At 41.9% G+C, this 22,215-nt stretch overlaps 1 protein-coding gene across 2 annotated transcripts in view; it reads right to left on the bottom strand.

The window, feature by feature from the left end:
• ccdc40 (coiled-coil domain 40 molecular ruler complex subunit) overlaps positions 1-22,215 on the bottom strand; it is an 89,553-nt gene that overhangs the window by 59,163 nt on the left and 8,175 nt on the right. Inside the window, exon 1 of one of the 2 annotated variants that reach the window (XM_069930079.1) lies at positions 405-649. The exons of the other annotated variant lie outside the window; for it this stretch is intronic. Within the exon in view, the coding sequence (XP_069786180.1) occupies positions 405-607 (203 nt within the window). The 5' untranslated portion in view covers positions 608-649. Of the gene's footprint in view, positions 1-404; positions 650-22,215 lie in introns of those variants that run through there. 2 annotated transcript variants of the gene reach the window in all.

The following is a 22,215-nucleotide window of genomic DNA, read 5'->3' as shown; positions in this document are numbered from 1 at the left end:
ATGTGCATTTCCTTTGGTGGCAATGCAGCCCACCCTCAAAGTACCTCGAAACCTAGGAGGATGTGCATTTCCTTTGGTGGCAATGCAGCCCACCCTCAAAGTACCTCGAAACCTAGGAGGATGTGCATTTCCTTTGGTGGCAATGCAGCCCACCCTCAAAGTACCTCGAAACCTAGGAGGATGTGCATTTCCATGTCCAACTCAATTTAAAAATATATAAAATGATAGCTTTCCCCATTAAAAAGTGGACATATATTCAAATAGTCCAATTATCGCGGGCTGCAAATACAAGGGACTTGAATAACCAAATGCCAACTCGGAAGAGCGCCCATAAACTCCAACGAAGCCTCAACATTAAACCCTCATCGGCCGAAATGAGTGAGCGGATCCCCTTCGCCGAGTACCTCTGCTCGTCCGCCATGTTCTCCGTTGCTAAGGGAGACGGGCAACAACACGGGCGCCACCTTCCGGAGAAGGGGGTGGGGCCAGGATCTCCGTGGGATCCAGTTTCCGGAGGATGGGCAGCCAGAGAGCGCCCCCTCCTGCCCCGATCCCGGGCACGGTCGCTCCGGGGTCCGTGACGCAGCGCTTTGAGGCGGGTTTGCATGATTTCAAGAAGTGTCCTCCCCGCCCATGTCCGTCCACCTGCAAATTTCAGTGGGCCTGGGGACGTTTCAGTGGGTCCAGGGACATTTTGGGGAGAAGTTAGAGAACAACTCGTCACACAGTTTGTAATATTCGTCTGTTTACGCATTAAATGCCCAGTTTGCCTCCTTTTCTCTCTGATCCACGATGGTGGCAAGAAGAGGCTGCAGATGCTGCAATCCCGAGCCAGACACAATCGGCTGGCGGGATGGCGACGCGCGGGAGGCTGCAGATGCTGCAATCCCGAGCCCAGGCACAATCGGCTGGCGAGATGGCGACGCGCGGGAGGCTGCAGATGCTGCAATCCCGAGCCAGACACAATCGGCTGGCGAGATGGCGACGCGCGGGAGGCTGCAGATGCTGCAATCCCGAGCCCAAACACAACCTGATGAGGAATATTCTCTCTATTCATCTGCTGCCCTTGCTTGCTGCTGTGCCCTCTCTCCCTTCTTCACCTCTTACCTCCAGCCTTTAGGTCCATGGTCCTCGCCCCTTACCTTTTAATTTGGATGCCTGTTGGCATTTTTCCATATCCCGATGAAGGGCCCAAACCCGAAACATCAGTTATGGATCTTTATCTTTGCTTTACGCTGAGTTTCTCCAGCATTGTGTTATTACTTCAACCAGACTTGTGTGGAGATTTTCAAGTTTGACTTGTGTCCAGTTCTTGTCACCTCATTACAGGAAGGATGTAGAAGTTATGGATTGGGTGCAGAGGAAATTTACCAGGATGTTGTCTGGATTGGAGAATGAGGCAAGGTGAAAAAAGTGATGAAGGATGAGAGGTGTCTTGATAGAAGATCATGAAAGGTAAAGATGGGATGGACAGCCAGCACCTTTTTTCTGGAGTGAGAGTAGCAAATACCAGAGGACATCTGTATAAGGTGAGGGGATGAAAGTCAAGGGTAGGTTTTTTACACAGGTGGCTGAAATACATTGCCAGGGGGTTTGGATGAGGCTGGCACAATAGGGACATTTAAAAGACTCTGTGGCAGACACATGGATGCAACAAAAATAGTGTTATGGATGTGAGGTAGGGAAGGGTTAGATTGTTGAGTAGGTTTATACTGGTCAGCACAATGTCGTGGGCTGAAAAGCCAGTACTGTTCCAGAATGTTCTTTGTTTTATGTCTTGTCCTGATCCTTCCTTCCTTTCTCTCCCCCAACACTGCCTGATGTGCTCAGTCCCACTGGTTCCTCTTTGTTTGTTCAAGGTTTCAACATCTGCCATTTTTTGTGTTACTCTTGACCTTGTGTCTAGAGTAAAAATGCACAGAAATGCTGGAGGAACTCAGCTGGTCTCGCAGCATACATAGGAGGGAAAGATATATAACTGACCTTGCAGATCTGAGCACTTCTTCAAGGTACAAGCCAGAAGCAGGCAGGCATCTGAATAGAGAATGGGGAGAGAAAGGGGAAAGAATGAGAGAGGAAGGAGTCCAACATAAAGAAGATGTTAAACATGAAAGTCTGCAGACACCACAAATGAAGTTAAAAACACAATGCTGGAAACACTCAGCAGGTCAAATAGTGTACTTTATGTTTCAAAACAAAAGTGTTAATTGGATATGATAAGAGGAAAGGTGAGAATTGATTTTGGCTCTGTGAAAGGAGATAGAGGGGAAAGGGAAGGGAGACAGAAACAGAGCAAGAGGCAAGGAGACTGGGTCGAAGATGGGGGGAGGAGGGCATAGGATGGTAATTTTAACGGAAACTGGAAAATGCGATGTTAATGCCATCTGGCTGGAGGGTGTCCAGGCGGAAGGTGAGGTGCTGATCCTCCAACCTGCAGGTGGTCCAAGTTTGGCAGCACGTGAGACCACAGACAGACATGCCAGCAAGGGAACAGGATGGGGAATTGAACTGGATGGTCTCTGGGAGATCCAAGCCACTGCAGCAGACAGAGCTGAGGTGCTCAAAGAAGTGACCTCCCAGTCTTCACCCAGTCCCTCTGATGTCAAGGGAACTACCTTGTGTTTTGAGGTCAGCGGGGTAAAAGCTTCCAACTGGGAGTAGCAGGAAGCCATTCAGCCCCTCCAGTTGGTTATGCAGCCCAACATCACACCTCTTTCTCAGCCTTGGACCTATAACTTGAATTATGAAAAGGTATGTGCTTTTATTTCCTATGTGTGGTTGCATTTGCTTTTGAAAAGGTTTTGCATTGTGTAACTGTTACTTTACCAGAAGCTATACCAGCATGATATTGTTCAGTGCAAATATTGACCAATTTTATTGAATTCATTGAAGAGGCAACAACAATTTGTGGAAAGTAGGGCAGTCGACGTGACTGAAGTCCTACATGGGAGGTATCCAGGGCAAATGAGCAAAATGAATTCGAAATTGTCACAGCAGTGGGAGTCAGAAGGTGAGAGGTAGATGGTATTTTTTGTGGATGTCTGTGACTAGTAGTTTCCCTCGAGGATTGGTGCAGGGACCCTTGCTATTTGTAATATTTGTGAATGATGTGAATGTGGGAGGCATGATTAGTAAGTATGTGGATGACAGAAAGATTGCAAAAGTTGATGATAGCATGGAAGGTAGTTTGAGGAGAGAGGTGAGAGGGGGATTGGTGAGAGGGGGATTGGTGAGAGGGGGATTGGGGAGAGGAGAGAGGGGAGAGGGAGGACTGAAAAATCATGGATGAGGTTTAATCCAGGCAAATGCAAGGTGATGCCTTCTGGGTATACTGATGAGACTAGAATACACATAGTAAATCAGGTTGAGCTTAGAGGGACCACATAATGATTGGATTATCTTTTATAATTCCATTTACTGTAGGTTCACTAAAATTCTTCTGCTTGTTAAACTTTGAAGTGTTGATTTTGTTTTTGATTGCTTCCTGGATCAATTGCATAAAAGTTAACTGTTGTATTATGTAACAAAATACATAATAATTCAAGATTCTTTAATTGTCTTGTCATCAAACAGATGTAATATTACATGAAATGGTATTTAGCCTGCTGTAAGGCAGACAAAGATTCACCATCAGCAGAAATTGCTCAGCACCCCTTACAGTAAGAAAAGGAGGAATAAAAGAGATTCTAGAGCCGCTGAGTGTCCGTGGATTTGACTCTAGGACTCCTGCAGCCTCTGCACCCACACAGACTTCAGTCCAAACCATAGGCAACTCCGAGCTCCAGATCCAACCCCCGACACAATTAGGAGGCCCTCAGTGCCCGAGGCATCTTGGGAGCCCCTCTCACCCATCAGCAGCCAATTTCCAACCAATCTCTAGCAATCCATAGCCTGGAGTGAGGCCACCAGCCCACACTGAAATTCATGCATTGTCATCAGATACTTTTAGCATTTTATTCTAATATTGAAATGTTTGTTAACCTTCAGATGCATGACCACCAAGTTGCTTATTCTAAACAGTGCTTTTTTTTATCAACTAGGCACAGATTTTGAATCCCACATTAAGGTTATATGGTTAAGTCTCTGTCTTTTCATCACATTTCCAAGATGCAAGTAGAGGCTTCAGGATATTGAAAAATGGGACCCAATGGACTTTTGTCAAGAATGCAAGAATGGCATTAATTGGGGCTTAAATGTGGTTCAATATTGAACCATCCTCCTTATTGTCATTCAAAATGGTGTGGTTCTTTACCACAGTTATTCTATACCGACGTTTCTGATTACCTCAAGACATAGTAACATTGTCAAAATTAAATGAGAATCATTATAGCAATCTCCAAATTTCAAGAATGAAACAGAAGCTTCAGAAAAAAGATGCCAATCAATAAGAGCCATCTCAGGCAGTCACAATGTGATATTGATTCTAACAGAAGGCTTGACTGTGCTTTTAATGAACAGATTGTCAGGCCCATGGCATTGCCTAATTTTAGATTTTACTACTGGGCAGCTGATACATTATTTTTTGGATTCATCACATTTTTCTCAGGTGCTTCAGGTTAGAAATTAAATCTACTAAAAAGTTCTCCCTTATTTCAATACTTGGAGCACCTTTACCTTTCTCTTCTTCCAGATTATCAGATAATTTTGTTGTCAGACATACATTGAGAATTTGGTTTCAATTCAGGAAACATTTTGGATGTGATAGATTCTTATTAGTTAGTCCTATTTTAAGTTTAAAAAAAATTCCTCCCTCGGTTCATACCAAATTATTTTTGTGGTTAGTGGGGAGGGGTGGGGGTTGGGGGTGGGGATGGGGAAACAGGGAGGAGAAGAAGAGAACCAAGTTTCAATCAATCATGCAAACTTGAACATGAAAGTGGTATTGAAAGCTCTCACACTCCATGAGGTATCATGACGATTCAGTGCTGTTGCCCATTATGTTGGCTTAAATCATAATACTAGAAGAGAAATCAGGCAATAAGACTATCTGAGAGTGGCATGACTTACAATATCAAATCCCATCATCCTTTTACCCACACACAGAACATAAATTTCTATTTTTATACGCACTTCGTCAAGGAATCCATCAACTGCAATGGAGAGGAATCTTTGGTTACGGAAGCAAATTAGAAACATTGTTATGGAAGATGTCATGGTCAAAACATACAACATTATGGAAAAACTAGATAAACAGATTATACTCCTGCAGAAAGTGGGTGTCAAGAAATGTCATCAAAATGCTTTGAGAGTCAGGGATTTTACAGAATATAAAATCTTGTAACTGTTGTACTGGATTCTGAACTGAAAATCTTTGAACTAAGAGATGAATTTATTGTTGCTCTGGCCCTAGAGGTGGAGAAAGCTTTTGATTAGACTGGAATTGGACTATTTATTTAAAGTTTTAGGAAAATTTGGAGAGGTATTTATTAATTGGGTTAAAGCTCTATATTATGAGCCTCAAGGGAAATTAATCACTAATGGCCAAATCTCATTGGTGTTCCCATCGTCCAGATCTAGTGGACAAGGTTGTCCATTATTTCCAACTTTTTTTGTCTTGGCTATTGAATCGTTAGCAGAATTTATCTGCCAAGATCCAGACATAAAAGGTATCAGGGGTAATCACGAAGAACATAAAATCAATATATTTACTGATGATGTTCTGCTATGTCTGACACACCCAAAACGAGTTTATTACAAAAATTGCAGTCTAAATTGGAATTTTTCCGGACTTTCTCAGGCTATAGAGTTAATTGGAAAAAAAGTGAAGTTATCCCACTTATGGGTGGGAATTATGGTCATATTAAAAGAGACTCTCAATTTAAGTGGCCGCTTAATGGGATAAAATATTTAGGTATTATGATAGATAATAACATATAATTTATATAAGTTGAATTATCTTCCCTTGCTTTGGAAAATTGAGGATGATTTAAATAAATGGATAACTCTTACAATTACTTTGATCGAAAGGGTCAATTGTATTAAAATGAATATACTGCCTAAATTGCAATATCTTTTCCAAAACCTACCTATTTGAGTACCACAACGATTCTTTCAGAATTTAAATAAGAAAGTTAGAACGTTACTGTGGAAGGGTAAATTTCCAAGAGTCTTTATCAATAAATTAACCTGGAATTATGAACTGGGAAAATTAAAGCTCCAAGACCTTTAAAAATGTTATTGGGCAACCCAAATGAAGTTCGTCACCCCTCTGTTTGATAGAGGAGACATATCTTCTAGGGTAAAAAAGATTGGTGAGAAGATAGCAGAAAATTTTATATATAAATGGAATTTAAATTACTATCTGGTCCTACAGAAGCCCCCTTACTAAAACATATTATTACAATTTGGAATAAACTCAATGGTCAAATTTGTGTTGGGGGGGGGGTCTCTCACCCAAAACACCCCTAGCTCAAAATAAATTAATTCCATTAACTATTGATAATAAAATTCTAGAAACTTGGTCTCAGAGTGGGATCAAATATATCAAATATTGTTTTGAGCAGGGACAATTTATGACATTAGAACAAATCAGGAATAAATCTGGAGTTTTAAATACAGCCTTTTTCTGTTATCTTCAGTTAAGATCTTATTTAAGAGATAAATTAGGTCTAGCATTGAACTTAACTCAATGTAATGAAATAGAGACTCTGGTTCAAAAAGGGCTCATAAAAGAAATCTATTTCAAAAATGTATTTCTTACTTCAGGCAGAAGCCCCTAAACAAGGGTTGGATAAGTCAAGAGAGAGATGGGAATCAGATTTGCGTTTAGAAATTTATCCATTTTGTTGGTCTGACCGATTTAAGGACAGCATGAGCAATACAATTAATGTAAGGTACAGGTTGGTGCAATATAATTTTTTGCATCAGCTATACCTTACTCTGCAAAAATTAAATAAATAAAAATCTAAATGATCCAGTTTATGTTTCGATGTGGTCAAGGTATCGGGACCTTTTTGCATTTGACCTGGTCATGCCCTAAGGTGAGATCCTATGGGAAGATTTGGGAAATCTCCTGGAATAAATTACTGGAATTCGATACCCTTAGGTGCCAGAGTTTTTTTTTTAATTGGGGAAATGAGCAATTATAAGACCTAAAATGAGGCTATTAAACTTGCTTTTGCGGTGGCCATGAAATACATAGCCATTACTTGGAAATCTGATTTCTACTGAGTCTGACCCGCTGGAAGTCAGAATGCAGAGTTGTGTTTCACTGGAGAAGATTACTTATAACCTCAGAAATTGTTACAACATGATTTTAAGAATTTGGAACCCATATTTAAGATATACCTTTGATCCCCCTCTCTGATCTCCAATACCACTATCTCCAGTATCCCTAGTGATCTCTGGATGAATGATGTAATGTTTCATCTGTATGTAATTAATGCTTTTGGAAAACAGATGATTTTGTCACATCATATCGGAGAGTTACCTCTTTTTTTTCCTTTGGGGAGGGGCGGTCTTTTTCTTTTTTCTCTCTTTATTTTTGTTTCCTATTTTTCTTTTAAGGATCGGCAGGGTGTGTAATTTTGTATTTAAAAACAATAGCGCAGAATTTGATAATTGTGATAATGTGTTGATTCTTCTTTCCTTGTATATCAACATGTAATTGGGTTTGGGTATTTTATTGTATATATCTGTAACATTTCTTTGATTTGGCTTGTTTTGTGACTCCATGTAGATTGAAAATCCTTAATTTAAAAACAATCTTTGAGCTGGCAAGTAATTATCGTTGGACGCTGTCCATGAGTGCTTCCACCATTTTTTGAATGTAGGGCATCCACCAGGCAAATGTCCTTATTGTCAATGCAATGCCAGAATCAGGAATAGTTTGAGTATAATCCATCTGGATGCACAAGGCATCACGATCTTGTGAAGTCTGTAGATTTTTCTTGTCTCCTTGCACTCATCTGTTTCAGGTGGGAGCAAATGGGCGGATTGAAATAGGAACAGAATGGGAATGTGTTAAAGGAGGTCTGGCAGCAAATGTGGGGGGGGGGGGAGTGGGGAGAAACGAATGGGTAATTGCCATTTCAGATTATTCACCACTTTTTCTCCCCCAGAGACGCTGCTTGATTTCTCCTGAATATTTTCAACATTTTCTATTTTTTTATTTTGGACATTTCACCCTATTTTGCTCTGGTATTTGGCTTGGGGCTTGTTTTGAGAACCACTAGAGGGCAGTTACGAGTCAGATGGCAGGTTCACATTTTAAAAAAAACACATTTGAACCAATTTTTTAAAACAGGAATTAAGATGTTTTATGGATCCCAATTCTTGAATCCAGATGTATTTAACTTAACTTAATTCAAATTCTCAGTGTTGATATTTGAATCTGTTCTCAGAATGAATGCTGCCTGGGTGTGGCCAGTAATTTTGAATGCTGGGTCATCCGTATCTGTAAGCTTGAGGAGAGCGACTTGGATGTTTCAAGCTTAGGTCTAGACAGGAGCTCGTGTAGCTACAGGGCTACAAGAATGCAAGAGCCAGTGGCATCAAAGGAGGTGGCTGGATCCACGGATGCTCCACGTCTCCAGGGGGGGGGCTCTCTTTTCGCTTCTCTTCTCTTGATACTGGTACTGGATTAATGGCACCTCTTTCTGTGCCTTTACATGGCAAACAAATGTAAACAAATTTTGTGTACATGACAATAAGGGAATCTTGAGAAACAGCACCTCACTTATTTACCATCTTCGAAATAAACAACTTCAGAACATAACCGCTCACCCACTTTATTCGGTAGCTACTGTTGGAAATGGAGACACCTGATATTGCAGTTGCTGGAATCAAAAGCACAACGTATACCTTAGCTAGAATTACCCTTTGTTCCTTCAGTTGACCCATTTCTATCACTCTTTTGCCATGCAACATAATATATTTTGTTATTTAATATCTCCTACCTTCTGTCCTATCACAAGAACATTGGCCTGAATGTAAGCTCTTTTACTCAGGTGCAGCCTTACCTATATTTCCAGAATTTTTCATTTTGAGTTTCCAGTATTTGCAACATTTTGTTTTGGTTTGAAACTATATTTGTATTTTTAGAATGCTCAAATGTACAATGCTCTTAATAGCTTTATCTGTTTGAATCAACCAGAAACCCCAAGTTATTTCCAATGCCATGCATAAAATATCTTGAGTTGGTAACTTAATACTTAAAAAGAATTCTCGTTAGCTTAGTTTGAACGCTACAGTGGGTCCATTATTTTATGCTGACCAGTTTTTGCAGATCTCCACCTCTCCTGCCACAAGGCACATTTCCAAACAAGGAGAGCACATGACAAATTTGATCGTCAGTGTCAACTGAACTCGATTAACTTTGTGGAATTGTGATCAAAGCCCTGGTATAGGTTGTTTGCTATTTTTCCTTGCCTTCTGAAGATTCAGTAATTTTTCCTTTTAAAATCAGAATTCCGATGAAATCCAAGATCCAAACAATTGCAGTATTTAAAAGAATGTTGCCTCACAGTAGCTGATTACTTCCCTGTTTCTCCTCATCAAGTGGAAACGAGTAGAGCTTTAATGTATTTTTACACCTTTCTTCCATCATTGTTTTATTGATTAGTTTTGTTTTAGCTGGTAGAAATTTCTGCTTTGAAGTATTTCATAGTTTAAGGATATTTTCATGTTAATTGTGCACATCAACATAAAATTAAATTGGAATAGTTGAAACACATCTTGTATAGTTACTTCACAGGTAATAAACAAAATGCTCATGTCAGCAGTTGAGGCTGGATTTCAACTGTTTTCTAACCTTCTGTTTTCAACACTTCTCACCCTTTTCTCTATTCCTTCAATATTAAACAATGATTCTTGTACATCTTCTGAGCTGGATGTAAAATATTCCTATTCTCCACAGCATCCTGATCAATTTTCATTCCACAACAACTTGCAAAACATAGATTAATTATCATTATCTTATGGTTGTGCCTTGTGCAACAAATCATTTCTTGCTTTTCCAACCTACAGCAGTAATTGTACTGGAAAAGGTAATATAATCAATTGGCTGTAACAAAGTTGCAAAAAGCATAAAATAAATCTATTGCTTTTATTTTGATAGTTGTGCTTCCTTGCACAACCTCTCTCTCATTGATTATTCGGATATGTAGGTTATCCAATAATGCCACCACACTAGAGTCTAGGATTCCCTTTCCGTCAGTGGGGTTATTTGGAGCACCAATGTTATCCGGCAGGTGGTAGAGAAAATTGCATTATTCAACTGACCTAAAAATATTTAGCTGCTGAATTTCGTTTGTACTCAGCATCTTGTGTCTGTCCAACAATAGTCTTTTCCATGGTCGCAATGTCCTGGTGAAACCTTTCACCATGTTCATCACTGACTGCACCAAGATTAGCAGGGAAGAGGTCCAAGTGCGAATGCAGAAAATGAATTGGAATGACCAAATCAGCTCGCTTTACAGGCAATATACTAGAAGACTTAGAATATGACCAAAAAAAATCACAAAAATAGGTTATATCTAAAATAAAATGGCACAGGATAGGAAAATTTTAAGGTGATGTTTGTGATCAGCGGCCCAAATTCCATAAAATACACCCAAAAATGTTCAGGAAGCAAAATCTTCGTTGTCCAGTGTAAACTAAAAATCTCTTTTGCATTTCTGACTTCCCAGTGGAAACGTTTCTATTAAATCTCTTCTAATAATCTCTGTTCTTTGGAGTACTGTTCCCAACATTTTTATTACCCTTCCATGCAATGTGGGTTTTGGTTAAAAAAAAATGGGTATGTGGTTGAAGATCTTGTGGCATTGCAGAACAGACTTTGTAACCAACAGATGACCAATTTCTGTTCCAAAGTTGCCTCATTGGTGTTTCTTCTGCACCATCCCTTACATTGTTACACTCATCTTAATGTATGGTGCTGAGAAATGGATATAATATTCTCGATAAAAAGTGTCAATCTTTGACTTTTGCTATTAAATTACATATAATTATAAAGCCGGATATTGCTGGGCTCAGCAGTGGTCTGAACACCCGAACCATTGAGCCCTTAAACCATCGTATTTATCTTTTTATGATGTACAGGTCTGAATGAACCAACACACAGCACCATCAATCCCTCTGAAGCTGTGATGACCATCAACCACCTATTTAACTTCATCTTTTTTTTTTCTCTCTCCACATTTAAATCAATTATCCCGAGTTTCTACCCTCAGTTACACAGGATGGGTGATTTCTAGTGACTGTAGTAATTGGAGGAAATCTATTTGAGGACAGAGAGCATACATAGCAGAAATCAGGATTGAACCTGCGTCATTAAGCAGTGGCAATAACTACTAGTTGTGGCACTGTGTCACAATAATAGCTTTGACATGAGCAAAAATATTATACGTTCAATAGTTACAATGCACAAATTGTTGTTTTATCTACTTTGCCAATAGAAATTCTATACAGATAGTTACCTTCCTCTTGTCAGGGTTTAACTATTTTATATAGCATTTGTTTAATTTGAATACATGAATAGACTGAATCATTATTCAGGGAAAGGAATACCTATAGTTTACCCTTCTGTATTACTCATCAGCTGGGTGTAGAATTGTTCTTACTGTTAATACAGTAAAATGCTCAAGCAACCGGCAAAAAAAATCGCAGAAAATAAATGGGTAAAAAACATGGAAATTTAAAATTGGTGCACCTTGCTGTTAGTTCCCAGCTGGGAAATTCATTTATCTGCATCTTTCAATGCCATAGGTGCCCAATATCAGGAATTTTACTGGATTTACAATGGACAAGAAAAAAACTACTTCACTTACAACATGCAGTCCTTTGGGAACTATCCACAGATGCTGAAACAGTTTCACAAAAATATGTAATGATTGTGGTCAGAAAATTGCACAATTTCTTTTCAGAAACCAGAAAGCAGTTGATCGGAGTGCTAACGTTCAGAGCTTATTTTCATTTATGACAAAGTTCAGCAATGAATTAACTCTGATATACTGAAATGAGAGAAAAAAATGTTGTGAACACTTGGCAAATTTTTACAGATGTGTGGTGCGCTGAGGTAGCAGCGAGCAAGCACAAACTCAGAAAAGACTGTTCAACAGTCTTTATTCCAGTAAAAGTCTGAACACCAGTTCATGCCTTGGTGGCTCCCCGTGTGACTGGCTCAGAAGCAGCCAGCTCAGGTCTATATTCAGGTCGGCTGATTGACAGCTGGCCAGGTGGAGTCAGCCCTTTAGGTGGTCTTCCTGCAAGTACAGAGATCGCCCCCTGCAGTAGGCTGGTGGTCATATCACCACAAGATGTGTGGTGGAAAATGTACTGACCGACTGCATCACTGTCTGGTTTGGGGACACCAATACCCTCGAGCATAAAGCCCTTCAAAAGGTAGTGGACACAGCCCAGAACATCACAGCCAAAACCCTCTCCACCATCGAGAACACCTACAGGGAATGGAGGGCAGCAGCAATCATCGAGGATCCACAACACCCAGCACGTGCTCTGTTTTCACTGCTTCCATCAGGAAAGAGGTATAGGTGCCACAAGACTCGCACCACCAAATTCCGGAAGAGCTGCTACCTCTCCACCATCATACTCCTCAACAAACTCCATCACGAACTCATTTTTTTCTCTATTACACAGGCAGTTGTTTACATTTCTTTTCTTCTTTGGCTTGGCTTCGCGGACGAAGTTTTATGGAGGGGTATGTCCACGTCTGCTGCAGGCTCGTTGGTGACTGACAAGTCCGATGCGGGTCAGGCAGTCACCTTTCTTTATTTGTTTACATATGTACATTGTGTACGGTTTTTTTTTGCACTCTTCTTCAGGAAAAAGAATTTTAGGTTTGTATGTGATGTTATGTATGTACTCTAACAATAAATCTGAAATCAGAATCAGAATTTATTGCTTTGAACATGTCACGAGATTTGTTGCTTTGCAGCCCACCTCACTGACAAAAGACAAAGGAGGAAAAACCCAACACCCAACCCCAACCCACCAATTTTCCCTTGTAACCATGCCTGCCTGTCCCGCATCGGACTTGTCAGTCACCAACGAGCCTGCAGCAGACGTGGACATACCCTTCCATAGATCTTCGTCCGCGAAGCCAAGCCAAAGAGAAAAGAAAGAGCAGTATCATAGTGTAAACATTTCTATAAACCATTTTCAAATAAATAAAATAGTGCAAGAAAAAGAAAAGTACAAAGTGAGGTAGTGGCTGGGGTTCCAAGTAAAAGATATGTATTTATCATATTGTATTTCCTGTATCTATTTTTCATGCTTATTGTATGTTTTTGAATTTTAAAAAAATATCTCTCACATAACTCTGTAGTTTCAGTAATCTGTTCACGGTGGAAGGATTTGAGTTTTTTTTTCCCCTCAGGCCTTGATTATTTTCCGTCTCAAATCTATATAGTTCCAAATTCTGTTCTCTATAATAAAGTCAGTGGGGAATCGTGCAAGATCTCTAATAATGAACTGCTAGAGGAACTCAGCAGGTCAGGCAGTATCCACGGATGAAAACATTGACTGGCCATTTCCACCCGTGCATTCTGTCTGATCTTCTGAGTTCCTTCAACAGCCCATTGTTGGCTCAAGATTTCAGCATTGCAGTTTTTGTGTTTCTCATGGGTTTATTTTATTTTCAACTGAAAAACAGAACATTAAATCGATTTGGCTCAGTTGTTCACCTCTTAGGCAATGCTCCAGCATGTTTATGTCTGTGTATCATTGATAAATAATAAGGAAATGCAGGAAATCTTATGTAACTGAGACCAATGTGATGTGCTGCTCACATTTAAATCAAGGAATATAGGAATGTCATTTTTTGGCTTATGTAGTCTCTCCTGTCGAGAATATATTTGATGCACAATACTCAGCCTTCAAAAGTACTATTTAAATTGTTCTGGTTTGCTTTATGTAAGTTTGGTCTGGTCCAATGGTCTTCTTTGATTTTACAAACCCACTTGGTCATATGAGAATATCAAGATCATGTGCCATTTGATGGGATGTGGATGTGGTGAATAAAGAAAGCTCAAATAGAAGATTTAAAAACTGCAAAGTGAATCATCTGTTATTAAATAGGTACTTTAATGGTCCCATTCATTGTGTAGTCTTAAGTCCATCATTCAAAAAGGTTTAGTTTAAAAATATTTAAACACGAAAAATGACTTAGTGTGCCTCCAAGCAATATACTGTAATACAAATGCAGGAACTGTGCAAGGTAATTGATAAAGAAAAGTCACTTATTGTTTTGGAGCATGCTGTGTCCTGCACAGACATGTCACTTTTGCTGTTACACAATGCTATTTAAAATGTCAGTAACTATGTTGTGGGTCCAGTGCTCCTCATCAAGAAACAGTACAGGGGATTCAACCATGGTTGTATTTACCTAATCTGCTTATGCTGGCAGAATCTTGCTGCCCAAACTGTGGTCCCAGCAAGAGAACATATGTGGAAGGCTTAATTCAAGGATAGCCTAACTTCCTTTCTTGGTATTGAAGTTTGTTTCAAGTATTTTGAACGTGACTGGTTTAATTCTTTTGATTTTCTTTTGTTTTTGTTGTATTTCTAATTTTGTGGAAGAGTTTCATACATATTAATTTATCTGCCGCAGATGTGACTGGAGGATATTTCAGATCTCATACATTATGTGTGTCTGGAAAACAGCATCTCTCATCACATTATGTTCTGCATCACCTGTATGGGTTAATGGAGCTTGAAACATAAATGTATTTGTTTTTCTCAATTTGATCGCAACATCACATGATATAATCAAGGGTTTTTGAATACTACAGAGTAAGTGTGAAGTTTTCAAAAGGAAAATCCATTGAATCAGTTTCACCTTTTATTGTTTCTAATTCATTGTTGTTTCTCCTGTGAATTTGAAAGTCAGTGATGTCAGACAGTGAATCATAGAGCCATAGAACATGACAGCACAGAAACAGACCCCTTCAGCTCTTCTAGTCTGTGCCGAACCATTTTATTTTTGCCTGGTCCCACTGACCTGCACCCACATCATAGACCCCATTCCTCTCCCTTCCATGTACCTGTCCAAATTCTTCTTAAATGTTAAAATTCACCACTTCAGCTGGCAGCTCGTTCTACACTCCCACCAATCTGTGTGAAGAAGTTCCCCCTAAACTTTTTCCCTTTCACTCTTAACCCATGTCCTCTGGTTTGTATCTCACCTAACCTCAGTGGAAAAATCCAATCTACATTTATGATGTCTATCCCACTCATAATTTTAAATAACTCTACCAAATTCTCACCTCATTTTTCTACGCTCCAGTGATTAACCTTTCCCTGTAACTCCGTTCCTGAACATCCTAATACATCTTCTCTGCACTCTTTCAATCTTATTGATATCGTTCCTGCAGTTAGGTGATCAAAACTACACACAGGTTTGGCCTCACAATGTCTTACATAACTTTTACATAACACCCTAAATCCTGTACTCAATACTCTGATTTATGAAGGCCAATATGATGTTATGAGCCCAAAGGACCCCAAACCCAGCAGCAATAGACATTCACCAAGTCAAGTGGCTTTCAAAACAAAAGTTATTTTTAATCAACTTCAAACATGAAAATAGAATCAAACATTAACTTAACTCTATACTTAACTAACCCAAATTAACCCCTTTCTAATTCTAAGCGCAGGTGTATGTAATGCATGTGTAAATTCAAGAAAAGTTATTTGGTTCACAGTTCAATCTCACTTCCCCTTTTCAAGTTCTCTGGTTGCAGGGAATCACCATACTGTGCACAGAAGTTAACATGTATAAAGTTCACCAGGCTTGGTGCTTGAAAGATAAATGTTTACTGCTCAGGAAGGTTCTTGTAGGATTTGCAGAGAGATATTTGTTGCTCCAGGACTTTCACAACTGAGGTACCACCACTAGTTACCTCAGGGTCTCGCTGATTAAACTTGCCCCATCATCGTCTTCTAAATGGTAACCTCTTTCTTCAAGCTATCACAGAGTTCCATTCCTTCCTTCATTTCAAGAGAAACACAGACAGATAGCACTTCCAGCCATCCACTGCTCCGGAACTTGCTTTCATCAGTTTCAAACAGTTTTCCCTGGATGGCACTTTTCAGTTACTTGTCAGTGTCCCACACACTGACTGACTGACTGAGCTGTTAACTCAACTCTCTCTCTCTTTTCCAACTAAAATTCCAAAAAGAGCATGTGACTCATGTCTTTGTGGTGGTACACCATCGGCCTACTGCAGGGGGCAACACCTGTACCTGCAGGAGTGTACTGCCGGCTTACTGCAGGGGGCATCCTCTGTACCTCCAGGAGAGTAGGGGGACAGGACCTCACCTGGCCGGCTGTCAATCAGTCAGCCTGAAGGGATCCAGCCCCACCGGGCCGGGTGTCAATCACTCTCCGGGATATAAGCCTGCGCCGGCCTCCCGAAGCTCACTCAGAATGACTGCAGCAACAGCCAGCCTGGCTCTGTGGAAGTCTTTGTGGTTTAAAGCCTGATGTACAGTCTTTAACGTGTGTGTCTGATTCTGGTTAACAGCTGCACCTCAGTCTTGCAAAACCCCCACCTTCTCCAGCAAAACAACAGTTCTTTCTTCTCAAGTTGTTATCTTAGGTAAACAATCCAGAATTGACCTTTCTGTGAGCACTTTGCAGAAAGGGTACTGATAGACATTGTCGATCCTTGCATCTGATGATATGGTGCAGCCGAGATAGGTAAACTGGTTGACCGTTTTGAGTTTTGTGTGCCCGATGGAGATGTGGGGGGGCTGGTAGTCATGGTGGGGAGCTGGCTGATGGAGGACCTCAGTTTTCTTCAGGCTGACTTCCAGGCCAAACACTTTGGCAGTTTCCGCAAAGCAGGACGTCAAGCGCTGAAGAGCTGGCTCTGAATGGGCAACTAAAGCGGCATCGTCTGCAAAGAGTAGTTCACGGACAAGTTTCTCTTGTGTCTTGGTGTGAGCTTGCAGGCGCCTCAGATTGAAGAGACTGCCATCCGTGCGGTACCGGATGTAAACAGCGTCTTCATTGTTGGGGTCTTTCATGGCTTGGTTCAGCATCATGCTGAAGAAGATTGAAAAGAGGGTTGGTGCGAGAACACAGCCTTGCTTCACGCCATTGTTAATGGAGAAGGGTTCAGAGAGCTCATTGCTGTATCTGACCCGACCTTGTTGGTTTTCGTGCAGTTGGATAATCATGTTGAGGAACTTTGGGGGACATCCGATGCGCTCTAGTATTTGCCAAAGCCCTTTCCTGCTCACGGTGTCGAAGGCTTTGGTGAGGTCAACAAAGGTGACCTTTGTTTTGTTCTCTGCACTTTTCTTGGCGCTGTCTGAGGGCAAAGACCATGTCAGTAGTTCCTCTGTTTGCGTGAAAGCCGCACTGTGATTCTGGGAGAATATTCTCGGCGACACTAGGTATTATTCTATTTAGTAGAATCCTAGCGAAGATTTTGCCTGCAATGGAGAGCAGCGTGATTCCCCTGTAGTTTGAGCAATCTGATTTCTCACCTTTGTTTTTGTACAGGGTGATGATGGTGGCATCACGAAGGTCCTGAGGTAGTTTTCCTTGGTCCCAACAAAGCTTGAAAAACTCATGCAGTTTGGCATGCAGAGTTTTGCCGCCTGCCTTCCAGACCTCTGGGGGGATTCCATCCATACCTGCTGCTTTGCCACTTTTCAGTTGTTCGATTGCCTTATATGTCTCATCCTGGGTGAGGGCCTCATCCAGCTCTAGCCTTAGGGGCTGTTGAGGGAGCTGGAGCAGGGCGGAATCTTGGACTGAGCGGTTGGCACTGAAAAGAGATTGGAAGTGTTCTGACCATCGGTTGAGGATGGAGATCTTGTCGCTGAGGAGGACTTTGCCGTCTGAGCTGCGCAGCGGGCTTTGGACTTGGGGTGAGGGGCCGTACACAGCCTTTAGAGCCTCGTAGAAACCCCTGAAGTTGCCAATGATCGACAATGAGATAGACAACAGACTCGCCAAGGCAAATAGCGCCTTTGGAAGACTACACAAAAGAGTCTGGAAAAACAACCAACTGAAAAACCTCACAAAGATAAGCGTATACAGAGCCGTTGTCATACCCACACTCCTGTTCGGCTCCGAATCATGGGTCCTCTACCGGCATCACCTACGGCTCCTAGAACGCTTCCACCAGCGTTGTCTCCGCTCCATCCTCAACATCCATTGGAGCGCTTTCATCCCTAACGTCGAAGTACTCGAGATGGCAGAGGTCGACAGCATCGAGTCCACGCTGCTGAAGATCCAGCTGCGCTGGGTGGGTCACGTCTCCAGAATGGAGGACCATCGCCTTCCCAAGATTGTGTTATATGGCAATCTCTCCACTAGCCACCGTGACAGAGATGCACCAAAGAAAAGGTACAAGGACTGCCTAAAGAAATCTCTTGGTGCCTGCCACATTGACCACCGCCAGTGGGCTGATATCGCCTCAAACCGTGCATCTTAGCGCCTCACAGTTTGGCGGGCAGCAACCTCCTTTGAAGAAGACCGCAGAGCCCACCTCACTGACAAAAGGCAAAGGAGGAAAAACCCAACACCCAACCCCAACCAACCATTTTTCCCCTGCAGCCGCTGCAACCGTGTCTGCTTGTCCCGCATCGGACTTGTCAGCCACAAACGAGCCTGCAGCTGACGTGGACTTTTACCCCCTCCATAAATCTTCGTCCGCGAAGCCAAGCCAAAGAGAGAGAACTGATAGACAGCATGACTCCAACAAGACAATGGTCAAGCATTTTATGATGTCAGTTCAATTAACACCTACTTGTGAAAGGTGCTTACATTCTCCAGAGATCCTGCAATGTGAATTCTTCAGTCTTTCAAATAAGATCTGTTTTAAACTGAAGAACAGCAGGGTATAAACACTGAGATATTTAAGCAATAGCTGGAGGAGGAGAGCCAGGCTGAGCTCGTTATACCGAGACATAGACGCCTGGCATAAGTGTACTCCTTTCAGCGCATGAGTGACACTGGAGTGAGGAGGGAGATAGGTGGAGCACAGGGGCCAGTACTGTGGGGGAACATCAAGACAAAATTTGATAGAGTGGCGGGAGCCTTTCCGAATGTCGAGGAGCACCTTCACCTTCATATATGACCTCCTCCAGACAGATTTGAGGCATCAGGCGACAAACTTCAGAAGACCCCTGGAACCTCGAGTCCGACTTGCCAATGCCTTATGGTGGTATGCTACCCCATGTGACCATCAGTGTTCTTTTTGGTGTTGATTTATCCACTGTGTGGATGGTCATGACCCAGGTGACTCATGCCTTGAATCGGACCCTTACAAAGCATTTCATTCAGTTACCAAGAGGAAGATACCTGCAGGAGATTATAAATGGGTTTGCAGATAAATAATATCGGATAGCTGGGGCTATTGACGACACACATTCCCATAATTGACCCACAAGATTTCGAATCATCCTACTACAACCATAAGGGTGGCATTATAATTCTTCAAGCTGTCATGGACCACGAAGGATGGTAAGGGAATTCTGTACTCTTTAATATTTGTCTGCCTGCAGAAGTAAGTACCCACAGGTTGTCACCTATTGCATCGTGCTGTTTGCCTTCACAGATATGTATGTAGATTGGCCTGCTTGCACTCATGATGCTCAAGATTTAGCCAACTTGCCCCTTTACACGAAGGCTGAGGATGCTTGTGGATACCTGTTCCCACAGGAAGTAAGTATCTAAACTACACTGCACAGATAGTGTGCAGGGCTGAAAAAATGAGTTGGTCCACCATGACACAAGTGTACAGAGTGGATGTTAAATGTGAGCATGTAATAACCCACTGGCGAGCTATATGCGATACTCACATCTCTTCTTTGGACTGTTTATAGGTATCCATGCGAGCTGACACATTGAAATCCCAGCATATCTGGTCAGGCACCCTGCCTACCCCCTCAGGAATTGCCTTATGAAGGGGCTCACACAGGATCATGCAGAAGCGAAAATGCAACTATCTTCTGAGATCAGCACAGATAGAGGTGGAGAATGCCTTTGGTCACCTTAAGGGACGATGGAGGCGTTTGAGCAAGCAGATGGGCATTAGTACATTTTTCATTTCCGATGTTGTTATTGCCTGATGTGTCCTGCACATATATATGTGAGATTAACAAGGATCGCTAACTGCCTGAGTGAATCATCATGGCGGAGCAGGCACTGTAACAGCCAAAGAGAAGTCCCTTGTGTGGTTCCACAGCACGTGTTGCCCATGCTATCCGTGATGCTATTGTGTCAACTATTTAATCATCAGGGAGGCTGGACAATGTAGACTGCGACATGATGTCAAAGTTCAACTTTATTGAAATACATTACAAGCCAGGTAGTGCAAAGTTAAAATGTTTCAAAGTAGAACATCATTCAATAAAGAGGTGTGCCAACACATTGCAGAATGTTAAAAATCAACCAGTGCAAATTTACAATTATAAAGTGGCATAGTTGTCTCTATATAACATGGATTATTTGCCATGTGCATTAGTACCATCTATTGTAAATATATGCTAATCCAATGTTATACGTTCTTTAAATGAGCTTCAATGCAAAAATCACAAATGAAAAAGTTTTATCTGACACCCTGGCATGACAGTCTTTTAACGCAACATTGTAAACATTTTCCTTGCAATAATGCCCTAAGCTGAACATCAGTAAAAAATGATACACAGTACAATAAATAGCAATCCCTCATTTACTTGCCGTGTGCATTACTTCCATCTATCGTAAACAATTGCTTATGAACTTTTATACATTCATGTTGTGTGCAGCAATGTAAGATAGCAAAAGACAAAATTGGTTGATTTGAAAGTCTTCCAACATAAACATTTCACCTGGCAATAATGTCCCTCACTGAGTGTTTTAAAAAAAAGTGATGCACAGCGCAATAAAATACAAAACCCTCATTTACTGACCTTTAAGGCATTGCATAAAGGATGGGGGAAACGGAAATACTCAGCCTCCCCTTGGGATTGGATGTTCTCCATAGCAGCGGGATGGTACTCCTTCTGTGGGTTGGCATGCAGGTGAGGGGGGGTGTTATATATAGTGGAAATTTGGGACTATTTTATGCTGGAGCATGAACACTGCAAGGCTGTAAGAGCTGCATCACATTTGAGTGGTGAGCATGCTCAGTGTGACAGTGTATTCATACATGACCAGCAGCCTGAGATGAGAGTAAAAGTTTGTGCTGTAAACTTACAAGCTTCTCTGAGTGTTTATTAAGACCTCCGATAGTACAACCGAGGACATAACAGGGGGTATCGGAGTTGGGGCTAGATCAGGTGGAGTGTGGAGGTGGAAGGTTGCTGGTAGGGTGATGAAGGGGGAGCCGAGTGAAGGGTAAATTGTGGTGGGCAGGACTGAAATGCAATGGAGCAGTTCATGAGGCATACCACCTCCCGCATCATGGATGTCTGCTCTTGAACAACATCTTGGTCAGGATCCCCGCTGTGCCACCCACACTGTGCCTCACTGAACCCTGCTGATCACCCTGTAAACACATGTACTGTTGTACATTTGTGCCGTACATGGTATCATTCCTCCGTCTCCCTCACGAAACTCCACATCGCTGCAGTCAGACCCAGTCCCAGGTGGGTTTCCCGCTCTGAGCCTTCAGAGCAATGAAACAGAAGTTACAGAGCACACATGTCAAGACCAAATTACAAATGGACAAACATACCAAATATAAAATGTGATTAACACTTGCATTGAATGCTGCTTTGCATGCACTGTTCAGGCTTACAGTCCACACGATTCTCCTCCATTGTTGGCTTGGACCGCACGTGGTGTTCATGGGCATGTATGCCCATGACGGCACATGTTCTGGGCTCCTCACACTGTCATGTGCCTGGCTGCTGTGGTCCTCCTCTAGAGTGTCCTCCACCAGCCTGAGCATTTGGCTCGCAGGGGGTAAATGCCTCAATGGGACCTTCCAGCGGGGTGCCTGCGTCGCTGGCACGTGAGCTGTCATCAGTCGGTGGGCTCTCCAAGTTGGCCATCAGGAAAAGAGGGTTTTCAGACAGACTAACACCCCAGATCAGAAATGCTTGCTGACTATAGGGCTAGTCCATGCGCCCTTTGCCACTCTACAGTGACCTTCTCGTATCCTGTCTCCCTTGACTTCAGGTCATACAACAATCATTTTTCATGGTACGAGATCAATGTTGACTGGCCTGGAGGGGAAGGGGGTGAAGATGGCTTTCCACCGGAATTTTACCAAGGATTTATTAAATGCCTCCTTTGATGGAGATATTAAA

This window comes from Narcine bancroftii, chromosome 3, assembly GCF_036971445.1.
Source record: "Narcine bancroftii isolate sNarBan1 chromosome 3, sNarBan1.hap1, whole genome shotgun sequence".
NCBI lineage: Eukaryota > Metazoa > Chordata > Chondrichthyes > Torpediniformes > Narcinidae > Narcine > Narcine bancroftii.
Note: the sequence above shows the minus strand (reverse complement) of the source record. Positions and strands in the feature narration are given on the sequence as shown.